Raw genomic sequence first — 11,708 nt, forward strand, 5'->3', positions numbered from 1 at the left:
TAATCCAGTTCACCTAAGATCTGTGTGTGTATATAAACGTATCAAAAATGAGCACATTGGGGTTTTTTTATACTTTGAAATCTTGTGTCATTGTCACATTGTAGGGTAAAATCTGTGACCCAAAGAATTACTCTGACCTTTCTTGAAAACTTGGAGTTGCAGATTTTGATGGAAACAGAAGATTCAAGATTTTTTTTAAATTTAATTTAATATCTTCTTAAAATATATGTTTGTTCCAAGACACTGAACAGGTTGAATATCATGTTATGATTGTGCTGCTGAGTCCACTCACTTTGAATGGTGTGGCAGGTACAAAAAAAAAAATAAAACACCTCCTAAATGTTTTAATTTGATGTGATGTTTGCATGCCAGGCTTCTATCAAATACCGAAACATGTTATTCACGAGTTTACATCCTGATCAGCAAATACACAATTGTTGCATTCTGAATCTTAAATGAGATTTAGGAAACAAATCCACCACAACACTCTTTTTGTCATATTTTCCATTGGGTTGCACCACCTTTCATACTTGGCCGCAGATAGAGGGCGCCCTCGAGTGCACATCAAAGTAGATGTACATCCAATAATCTGCTATAAGGCTTTACCCAGGGTGCACCGGGGCAGGTTGTCAGTCCATCACAAGCCAAACTCAGAGCCAAACCAACCACACGCTTGAAGTCACTTGGGAATATCCTGGGAGTACACGTGGTAGAAGATACACTTGTAACCAGACTCGAGCCTGTGATATTCTCACAGTGAGGGGAGGGTGTTAACCACTGCACCGCCCTGTGGGTAGAAACAGTGATATTAATACTTGCCTTATTTTTTTGTAGTGATTAAGGATCATGTCTTTGTATTTTAGTTGTATTTCAGTTTGGTTTTTGAGTCTTTGTTATTTTGAATAACGCCAACTGTCCAATGATGTTAACAAACGTTAATATAAATGTATTTATTTCTCTTTTTCACTAAATATTACCCTGTTGGGCTGAACAGCGATCCTCTGAGTTTGCATGTTCTCCATGTGCATGTCTGGGGTTTTCCTAACTTTCCTCCCAGACTCTATGAATCACGTTTGGGGTTAGTTCTTGACTCTAAATTTCCCAGAAGTCCCCCATAGTTGCCGTGAGTTGGATGAAGTGGTGTTGAAGATGGATGGATGTTACTTTTTTTTTACCAAATAACCGTATGAAGCACTTGAACCTGACATGGAGGGAACTGATGTTCTGTACAACTGTGTATGAAAATGACTGGTTCTGTAATTATTTGACAACCTGCTCCTCAAATGCAGCACAGATCAAATATGTTTCATGATGATCCGACAGAAAATATCTGCCAACTGCAGACTGGTTGTACATGATTGACTCTGATTATGTTCACGGGTCGTTCTCACCCGGAGAGAGAAACAGTCTCATGACAAAACTATGAAACAGCTCGATTTGGTGCAATAATCTGTTGTATGTATCGTACAGTGGAGACTTTGATACTATCACTTTCTATTCTCGTCGTATTTTTAAACAGGTGTACAAGGCCTTTTATCACTTGCTTTCGTTGTGTCGTGTTAACCAAGGTACTTAAAATGTCACACACAGACATTGATTTCACCCTCTTTTACCAAAGATTACGCACTTATCTAACCATCAAACACTCCCGCATCTCACGGAATAACCAGAGCATGACAGTTGTTGTGCAAAACGTTAATGGAATGAAAAAACAAATAAGACCTGCTGTCCAACGACTGTTTTAATTTTTATTGCGTTTTATAACCCGACTCTCACGCAACATGTTTCATGGAGTTAATGATTAAAACAACAGTCTCTTAAATGCATTGTAAATGACTTTACACTGACAACTTTCTCAGATCTGATCACTTTTCTACCCATCTGTTACTCTGATTTTAATGTGGTGTCCTTCTTATCTATGTAGAACTCCGATGTAGCTGCATTTGATGTGAACCTGATGTTTTCTCATTGATGGTGCCTGGTCGTCTCACATTCAGATTCCTTTTTTTGTGTTGGTGATACAAGGTTTTTTAAAGTTGATTCTGTTGGTTTTTGTGAAATTATAACTGCTCGCAGGATGTTTTCTCTCTTTCCCTTTTTTTTTTTACACCCCACGTCTTCATACGACATTATAAGAAAAGCCTAAATCGAAATAATCAAAGCCGTTGTGCACATGCTCAGAGGAGCATTGACTTCGAATGGTACTATTATCAATTTGTTTTGTTTTTGTGAAATCATAAATTACATGTGTTTTGCTCTCATTGGCCCCTCTATTATAAAAGGCCTCAGTTCAGTTTAACGCCTAAAGGAGGTTATAAAAAGTTTAAACCCATACAGCAGTGATTTTATTTTTAAAAAACTGAAATAATTGTCAACACGTGAATTTCTTACCATGCACATTTGAGAGAGAGAAACTTGTTTAATCGCTTTGAATTACAGAACATAAAATGTGATTCTAATGATTTGATTTAATCTTTTCACATCTGAATCCACAGATTTAATCTGTTTGGTACATCATGTAGTGGAACAGTAGTTACTGATAACGTATGATAACATCTGTTTTAAAAACCTGCAATCGTACAAAAGACCTTTTAAAAATTCAGCTGCAACTTTTATGCAGAAAATTTGTCATGAGGGAGATAATTGATAAAAGTGCAGTTTCATCCGTTTCATCTGGTAAAGTAGGAATACAAGACCTTGTGGTTTCTTCGGTGTGACAGATTATAAGTGTAAAGACTCAGATGTAGCCTCAGTTCTTCAGTTCTACATTTCAAAATGTTGGAAACGTATATTTTGGTAAAAGCAAATTGAGATTTTTTTTTTTTAACTGACTAGGCTTTATTAAGTTGTAATATTTACTACAGTTATTGGTAGATTATTCATTTACCTTAATCCTAATTTCTTTTTGAGGGATTTCCTTTCACTCCATTCGATCCACACAGTGTTTTGCCACTGAATTATGATTCAGTGACAATATTACCTCACATCTGAGTGTTTTTAGAAGACGTGAATCTCAGTTATTCCTGCAGTGTGACTGGCCAAGCCTTCGAAGCTTTGTATAATTCCAATTTTATTGCTGCATGATTGTTGTGGAATGTTCAAACGTTGTGTAATAAATCTGAAAGTAACACTGTCTGACAATGTCTTCATTTGGCTGCTGGAAAACAATTTATTATGTCTAATTTTCCATGCCATGCCTCACTGTAAACTGTTCCAGGCAGGAGGTAGTAATATGTCTTTATATTATAATAATAGTTAGAATTATGATGCCAAAACCTTTGCAACGCAGATTAAGACAGAAAACCATCCCATCAATTGGAGACAAACTGGATTTACAAACAATGCATGTTTATTGGAGTGCGATAGTGAAATATTGTATAGATAAAACATCGAGTACAGACAAATAAATGGATAAAAATGATGTGATTTCATATTATATAGTCATAAAAGCTTTGCAGAACACATACAGACAACCTTCTTCCCTCATTTGATTCAAGCAAAGAAAAAATCTTCTGCACATTCCAAAATATCAAGAACAAATCCCGAACTTCAGAACTTCAGTTTCATACATGACATGATATTTTGCATAAGCAATATTCTCTATGGAGAGTTAATTATGACCATTTCATAAAGCATTTGCTCAGTTAGAATAGAATAGAATAGAATAGAATAGAATACTTTATTAATCCCAAACGGAAGGTGCTTTGTAGAGTTAGGCCGCACAGAATTAAATATTATTGTGTATTAGATATTGGTTAATATTGAGATATATGTCAACTGCTCCATCTTTAGCTTGATACAGTTACATTGTACAAAATAAATCACACTTTACTAAACACACCTAAATATCAATAATAAGCAATGAAAATAAATAGTTATCTGTAACAAAGGATTTTCAAAAGTTGCAATTATGTGACTTTATACCACATATTATACAAAATTATATTACATGTGGTGTGATTCCATATCGTCATGATCAGAAGATCAACTTACCTTTCTTATTAAGTTAGAAAACTGTAGCAATAGAAGTTAAATTAATCATGAAAGACAAAATAAAGCTTATCAATGTTATTTTAATGAATTTGTACCCAACCATAAAGGAATTACTCCGGGGTGATTGTCAATTCACTAAAAACCCCAGCTTGACTCTGTGCCTCACTGGGGCTATCCCAATAAAAACTTTGACTTTCTGGACACTTTTGGACACAAGAAGTCAAACTGAGAACTTGAGCTCGACAGAGTCTCCACCGTCAAGAAGCCAAAATCCCGGATAGAGAGGCTGCGTGAACCGGGTCTGGACTCTGTGGAGGAGAGTCATGGTTTCAGTGATGCTGTAGAAAGACAGAGTCCCTGCGCTGTGATCCAGATATACGCCGACTCGGGAGGAATGAGGACCTGAGAGCGGAGTGAAGGCGTTGTTATGGTGGAATGAATAGCCACTGCTGACACACCGCAACGCCCAGGATTTTTCATAATGTCCAAACGCACACTCAGACACCTTCCCTGCTCTGCCAATGTCTTTGTAGGCCACTGCAATGGAAACCCGGCCGCTCCACTTCACCTCCCAGTAACAACGCCCAGTCAAGCCGTCTGATCCTAGCACCTGCCACCATTTCAGAAACGTTTCAGGGTTTGAATATTCTGACTGTTCATCTTCCATTTTTGTTGCCTTTCTGTTGTTAGCAGACAGAGCCAGAAACGGGTTTGCAGTCACTGGATCCAGTGAGATTTGCCAAGCATATTTCAGAAACCCAGATCTTGTTTTGGGCTCTTGAACAGTCACTTTAGAGGCACTCTGTCCACACTTCACCAACTCTTCACCCAGAGTCGCCTGCAGTTCATCTTTCAGGGTCAACACAGCCAGCATCATTTTTTCAATGTTGTGAGAGTTTAGGCTTTTGCTTGGTAAGTTTGTAGAAGCACTCTGAAGTGACAGTGATTGGTACCTGTTTATGAAATGAAGGTTATCTTCTGTTAATGAGAGCCGTTCTAGTTCAGAGTCTTTCTTCTTCAGCTCCTCGATCTCTTGCCGCATCTTCTCCTGAAGCTTTTTCAACTGACCTAAGTCAGTTTTCTGTTGGATAATGATCTTCTCTGTCACCTTGGAGCTTTTCTTCTCAATGAGACTGATCAAATCTTTGAAAATCTTTTCACTGTCCATCACACTTTTATCAGCACAAACATTGACAGCCTCTATTTGATTCTGAAGTGTCTTCATGTCTTCCTCTCTGTCCTGGATTGTCTGTTGAATAATTTCCCGATTCCCTGTGAGATCAGTCTGCCTCTCTGCTCTTTCTGTCGCAGCCGAGACGGTCTGGTGACCCTTGTGCTGATCCATGGAGCAGAGATAGCAGATGCACTTTTGATCAGTGCGGCAGTAGATCTTCATCACCTCGTCATGGTGAGGGCAGATGTTCTCCTGAAGCTTCAAGTTGGCTTCAACAAGTTTATGTTTCTTTAACGGAGCTACATCATAGTGAGGCTGCAGGTGATGCTCACAGTAAGAAGCCAAACATACCAAGCAGGACTTGAAAGCTTTCAGCCTCCTCCCAGTGCAGAAATCACAGGCCACATCTTCAGGTCCGGCGTAGAAATGATCAGGTAAGGCAGCGGGAAGCCCCACTTTCTTTAGGTCCTCCACGATCTCCGCTAACATGGTGTTTTTCACCAACACAGGCCTCGGTGTGAAATCCTTCCTGCACTGAGGGCATCCAAACGTTTCCTTTTCATCCTTGTCCCAGTAGTCTTTGATACAGCTCATGCAGTAGCTGTGTCCACAGGGAATAGTGACTGGATCCTTCAGAAACTCCAGACAGATTGAACAACTCAGTTTTTCTCGCTCCAGCCAAATTGCTTGCTGCGCCATCTTCCTTGTTGGTGCTGGTGAATGAATCTAAAAGTTCAGTTTCTGTTTAGAGACAAACGCCTCTCAGTCTATCCATGACGTGTCTGTATAATTTTTTTACTCAGTTGAATAAGTGAATGTGAAAATGCGGATGTGTGAGAGTAGATTTTCTCGTTCTGCAGCATTCATGGAAGAGAAGTAGCTTTACAACACACACACACACACACACACACACACACACACACACACACACACACACACACACACACACACACACACACACACACACACACACACACACACACACACACACACACACACACACACACATTTCCACTCCTCATGAGATGTGTGGTTGAAGTTGCTTTGTTTTCTGTCATAATTTGCTCAACTTTCCAAAATCAGGTTCCTCTTTTGTTGTTGCTTCTTTGTTAATTCATGTTCCTGCTTCATGTTTCTGTCTAGATAGAGCTGCTCAGGCTGGTTTAATCTTGAAAATCATGTTTCTGTCTAGATAGAATCATGTTTCTGTCTAGATAGAGCTGCTCAGCTGGTTTAATCTTGAAAATCATGTTACTGTCAAGATAGAGCTGCTCAGGCTGGTTTAATCTAATAACAGTTGGAAAGTATTTGGATCAGTGTGATACCTGCAAATAACATATGTAGCACTAACAAGGTTATTGTATGTTATCCCCCCCCATCCCCCCTACCCCCCCCCCACCTTCTCTCTCTCACTCCCCCTCAATATTCTCTCTTCTCTCTCTCTTTGAGCGTTCCCCCCCGGTCGTGTACAGCAACCATGCCAACTCCTAATAAAGGAAGCAACAGGAAGAGACTCCCTAGGCCGGAGGTCAATGATAGACTTTGTGGTCTTGTCATCCAATCTTCGGCCACATGTCTTGGACACCCGGGTGAAGAGAGGGCCAGAGCTGTCAACTCATCACCACCTGCTGGTGAGTTGAATGTGCTGGGTAGGGAGAAAACTGGACTGACTCGGAAGGCCCAAACGTGTCATGAGGGTTTGTTGGGAATGCCTGGCCGAGCCCTCTGTCCGTGCAATCTTCAACTCCCACCTCCGAGAGAGCTTCTCACGGATCCCGGGGGAGTCTGGAGACATTGAGTCAGAGTGGACCATGTTCTCCACCTCCATTGTCAAAGCTGCTGCTCGGAACTGTGGTCGCAGGGTCTCTGGTGCCTGTCGTGGCGGAAAACCCCCGAACCCGGTGGTAAAAACCGGAGGTAAGGGATGCCATCAAGCTGAAGAAGGAGTCCTATCGTGTGTTGTTAGCTCATAGGACTCCCGAGGCAGCTGACAGGTACCAGCAGGCCAGGCGGGCCGCGGCCCGGGCTGTGGTGGAGGCAAAAATTGTTTACAGTGGAGGTGGGGAGCTGTTGACCTCAACTGGAGATGTCGTTGGGCGGTGGAAGGAATGCTTCGAGGATCTCCTCAATCCCACCATCACGTCTTCCGCTGAGGAAGCAGAGGCTGGGTTCTCAGAGGTAGACTCATCCATTACCCAAGCTGAAGTCACAGAGGTAGTTGCTAAGCTCCTCGGTGTCAAGGCACCGGGAGTGGATGAGATTTGCCCTGAGCTCCTTAAGTCTCTGGATATGCAGGGACTGTTGTGGCTGACACATCTCTGTAACATCGCATGGCGGTCAGGGACAGCACCTCTGGAGTGGCAGACCACCCCGATGGTCCCGGAGGGTGTATTCCAAATACCGGAGGATCACACTCCTCAGCCTCCCCGGGAAGTCTGTTCCGGGGTACTAGAGAGGAGGATCCGACTGTTAGTTGAACCTCGGATCCAAGAGGAACAATGCGTTTTTTGTCCTGGTCGCGGAACACTGGACCAGCTCTATATTCTCCACCAGGTGCTCGAGGGTTCATGGGATTTCGCCCAACCAGTCCACATATGTTTTGTGGATATGGAGAAGGCGTTCGACCGTGTCCCTCGGGACGTCCTGTGGGGGGTGCTCCGGGAGTATGGAGTCCAGGACCCTTTGTTAAGGGCTGTCTGGTCCCTGTACGCCCGGAGCAGGCGTTTGGTTAGCATTGCAGGCAGTAAGTGGGACCTGTTCCCAGTGCACATTAACCTCCAGCAGGGCTGTTCTTTGTCACCGGTTCTGTTCAAAACTTTTATGGACAGAATTTCTCGGCACAGCCAGAGACCGCAGGGAGTCCGGTTTTGGGACCGTAGGATCTCGTCTCTGCTTTTTGCAGATGATGTGGTTCTGTTGGCTTCATCAAACCAGGACCTCAGCGTGCACTGGTGCGATTCGCAGCCGAGTGTGAAGCAACTGGGATGAGGATCAGCACCTCTAAATCCGAGGTCATGGTTCTCGACTGGAAAAAGGTGGCTTGCCCCCTTTAGGTCGTTGGAGAGCCCTTGTCCTAAGTGGAGGAGTTCAAGTATCTCGGGGTCTTGATCTCGAGTGGGAGGAAGATGGAGCACGAGATCGTCAGGCAGATCGGTGCAGCGTCTGCAGTTATGCGGTCGCTGTATCGGTCCGTCGTGGTGAAGAAGGAGCTAAGCCAAAAGGCGTACGGCGATTTACCAGTTGATCTTTGTACCTACCCTCACCTATGGTCATGAGCTTTGGGTCATGACCAAAAGAACAAGATCCCAGATACAAGCGGCTGAAATGAGTTTCCTCCGTAGGATGGCTAGGCGCACCCTTAGAGATAGGGTGAGGAGCTCAGTCACCAGGGAGGCGCTCGGAGTAGAGTCGCTGCTCCTCCACATCGAGAAGAGCCAGCTGAGGTGGCTTGGGCATCTGTTTTGTTTCCCCCCGGACGCCTCCCTAGGGAGGTGTTCTGGGCATGTCCCTCTGGTAGGAGGCCTTGGTGCAGACCGAGGACACGCTGGAGGGACTATGTCTCTCGGCTGGCCTGAGAACGCCTTGGAGTCCCACCAGAAGAGCTGGGGGAAGTGTCTGGGGCGAGGGAAGTCTGGGCATCCCTGCTTAGACTGCTGCCTCCGCGACCAGACTAAGGATGAGCGATGAACAATGGATGGATGGATAGATTATTTTGATAAGCATTTCATAAACAATGTGTTCAGTTAATATAGTATAATAGAATAGAATATAAATACTTCTGTAGGGTTGAGCCAAACAGAATTTTATATTAATATTTATTGGTCAAAATCAGTAAATATTTATTAGATATATACCTTACCTGGACAATCTTTAGCACCTCAACACAGCTGTATTGTACAAATTATTTCACAATGCTAAAATATCATTAATAAGGAATGAAAATAAATCATTATCTGTTTGTAACAAAGGTTTTTGAAAAGTCGCAATGGTTATTTCTGAGTTCAACTATACCACACATCATAAAAATTTTATTAAATGTGGTGTAATTCTATTCTGTCATGATGAGAAAATCCAGTTATGTTTAAACTGTAGCTTTAGAATTTAAATTAATCATTAAATGTTTAAGCTCTCCGGTGCAGCTACATGAGGTCGGGCTGAGAACGTGAATTCGGCAAAATCTCCAGTGTCAAGAAGCCAAAATCCCGGATAGAGAGGCTATGTGAACCGGGTCTGGACTCTGTGGAGGAGAGTCATGGTTTCAGTGATGCTGTAGAAAGACAGAGTCCCTGCACTGTGATCCAGATACACGCCAACTCTGGAGGAATGAGGACCTGAGAGCGGAGTGAAGGTGTTGTTATGGTGGAATGAATAGCCACTGCTGACACACCGCAATGCCCAGGATTTTTCATAATGTCCAAACGCACACTCAGGCTTCTTCCCTGCTCTGCCGATGTCTTTGTAGGCCACTGCAATGGAAACTCGGCCGCTCCATTTCACCTCCCAGTAACAACGCCCGGTCAAGCTGTTTGAGCCCAGCACCTGCCACTATTTCAGAAACGTTTCAGGGTTTGAATATTCTGACTGTTCATCTTCCATTTTTGTTGCCTTTCTGTTGTTAGCAGACAGAGCCAGAAATGTGTTTGCAGTCACTGGATCCTGTTATGGCAAATTTTCTTCTGCTGCTTGGAATAAAGAGCTTGTCAAACCTTTGGTCTTTGGAGTGTTTTATTATAATTGAAGCTTCAAGGCATACAGAGCACAGTAAGCTTTCTGCAGGAGAGTGCGCCCACAAAGTTGCGCCCGTGACTCTTATCTACTTTTGCAGAGTAAGAGAGCAAAGAAGGGAGGGGTTGGATACACTCACAGTTGGACTTCTGAGTTTTCTAATGAACAACAACAGACAGTTCACCTTGACATTCACACAAACGGGAATTCCGTTCCAACCAGATAAGGCTTTGCTGGGAAATGGAGTATTCACTAGTTTATTGAAGCCAGGGGGAGAAAACCTCTGTGCATACTTCAGGATATAAAGCAGCTTCATAAAGGCTGTTTACCTCGGTAATTTTCCACTGCGTTACATGACATAAGATAACATCAAATCCATTATAACAGAGTATAAGCACATCAATAAATAACAAAATATAATTTCATCAGAATAATCCAGTGAGATTTGCCAAGCATATTTCAGAAACCCATATCTTGTTTTGGGCTCTTGAACAGTCACTTCAGAGGCACTCTGTCCACACTTCACCAACTCTTCACCCAGAGTCGCCTGCAGTTCATCTTTCAGGGTCAACACAGCCAGCATCATTTCTTCAATGTTGTGAGAGTTTAGACTTTTGCTTGGTAAGTTTGTAGAAGCACTCTGAAGTGACAGTGATTGGTACCTGTTTATGAAATGAAGGTTATCTTCTGTTAATGAGAGCCGTTCTAGTTCAGAGTCTTTCTTCTTCAGCTCCTCGATCTCTTGGCGCATCTTCTCCTGAAGCTTTTTCAACTGACCCACTTCAGTTTTCTGTTGGATAATGATCTTCTTTGTCACCTTGGAGCTTTTCTTCTCAATGAGACTGATCAAATCTTTGAAAACCTTCTTACTGTCCATCACACTTTTATCAGCACAAACATTGACAGCCTCTATTTGATTCTGAAGTGTCTTCATGTCTTCCTCTCTGTCCTGGATTGTCTGTCGAATAATTTCTCGATTCCCTGTGAGATTAGTCTGCCTCTCTGCTCTTTCTGTCGCAGCCGAGACGGTCTGGTGACCCTTGTGCTGATCCATGGAGCAGAGATAGCAGATGCACTTTTGATCAGTGCGGCAGTAGATCTTCATCACCTCGTCATGGTGAGGGCAGATGTTCTCCTGAAGCTTAAAGTTGGCTTCAACAAGTTTATGTTTCTTTAACGGGGCTACATCATAGTGAGGCTGCAGGTGATGCTCACAGTAAGAAGCCAAACATACCAAGCAGGACTTGAAAGCTTTCAGCCTCCTCCCAGTGCAGAAATCACAGGCCACATCTTCAGGTCCGGCGTAGAAATGATCAGGTAAGGCAGCGGGAAGCCCCACTTTCTTTAGGTCCTCCACGATCTCCGCTAACATGGTGTTTTTCACCAACACAGGCCTCGGTCTGAAGTGCTTCCTGCACTGAGGGCATCCAAACGGTTTCTTTCGATCCTTGTCCCAGTATTTTTTGATACAGCTCATGCAGTAGCTGTGTCCACAGGGAATAGTGACTGGATCCTTCAGAAACTCCAGACAGATTGAACAACTCAGTTTTTCTCGCTCCTGCCGAATTGCTTGCTGCGCCATCTTCCTTGTTGGTGCTGGTGAATGAATCTAAAAGTTCACCTTCTGTTTACAGAGAAACGCCTCTCAGTCTATCCATGACGTGTCTGTATAATCTTTATACTCACAGTTCTGTGAATGTGAAAAACTGATATGTGAGGGTGGGTTATCTCATCCTGCAGCATTCCTGGAAGAGAAGCAGTTTTACAGCTTAAGTGTTTTTTTGTGACATTTCAATTACACTTTTCCATCTCTCCA

The 11,708-nt window shown here is 43.0% G+C and overlaps 2 protein-coding genes across 2 annotated transcripts; both read right to left on the reverse strand.

Moving 5' to 3' along the window:
• Positions 1-3,334: 3,334 nt before the first annotated feature.
• LOC308122091 (E3 ubiquitin/ISG15 ligase TRIM25-like) lies at positions 3,335-5,883 on the reverse strand. Its single transcript, XM_080483724.1, has one exon. The coding sequence runs from the start codon at positions 5,864-5,866 to the stop codon at positions 4,214-4,216; it is 1,653 nt and encodes a 550-aa protein (XP_080339850.1). The 5' UTR covers positions 5,867-5,883; the 3' UTR covers positions 3,335-4,213.
• A 3,499-nt stretch (positions 5,884-9,382) lies between these two features.
• Positions 9,383-11,490, reverse strand: LOC308121886 (E3 ubiquitin/ISG15 ligase TRIM25-like; the record flags this gene model as incomplete). The annotated part of the gene is made up of 3 exons (XM_080483412.1): positions 10,246-11,490; positions 10,032-10,050; positions 9,383-9,712 (listed from the first exon to the last, which is right to left on the reverse strand). The coding sequence occupies exons 1-3, from the start codon at positions 11,472-11,474 to the stop codon at positions 9,383-9,385; spliced, it is 1,578 nt and encodes a 525-aa protein (XP_080339538.1). The 5' UTR covers positions 11,475-11,490.
• Between the last annotated feature and the right edge of the window lie 218 nt (positions 11,491-11,708).

This window comes from Lipophrys pholis (assembly GCF_963383615.2).
Source record: "Lipophrys pholis genome assembly, chromosome: 16".
NCBI classification, from domain to species: Eukaryota; Metazoa; Chordata; class Actinopteri; order Blenniiformes; family Blenniidae; genus Lipophrys; species Lipophrys pholis.

What these genes read in the sequence shown, in the direction of transcription:
- LOC308122091 (XM_080483724.1), bottom strand. Translation starts at nt 5,866, where the DNA reads ATGGCGCAGCAAGCAATTTGGCTGGAGCGAGAAAAACTGAGTTGTTCA.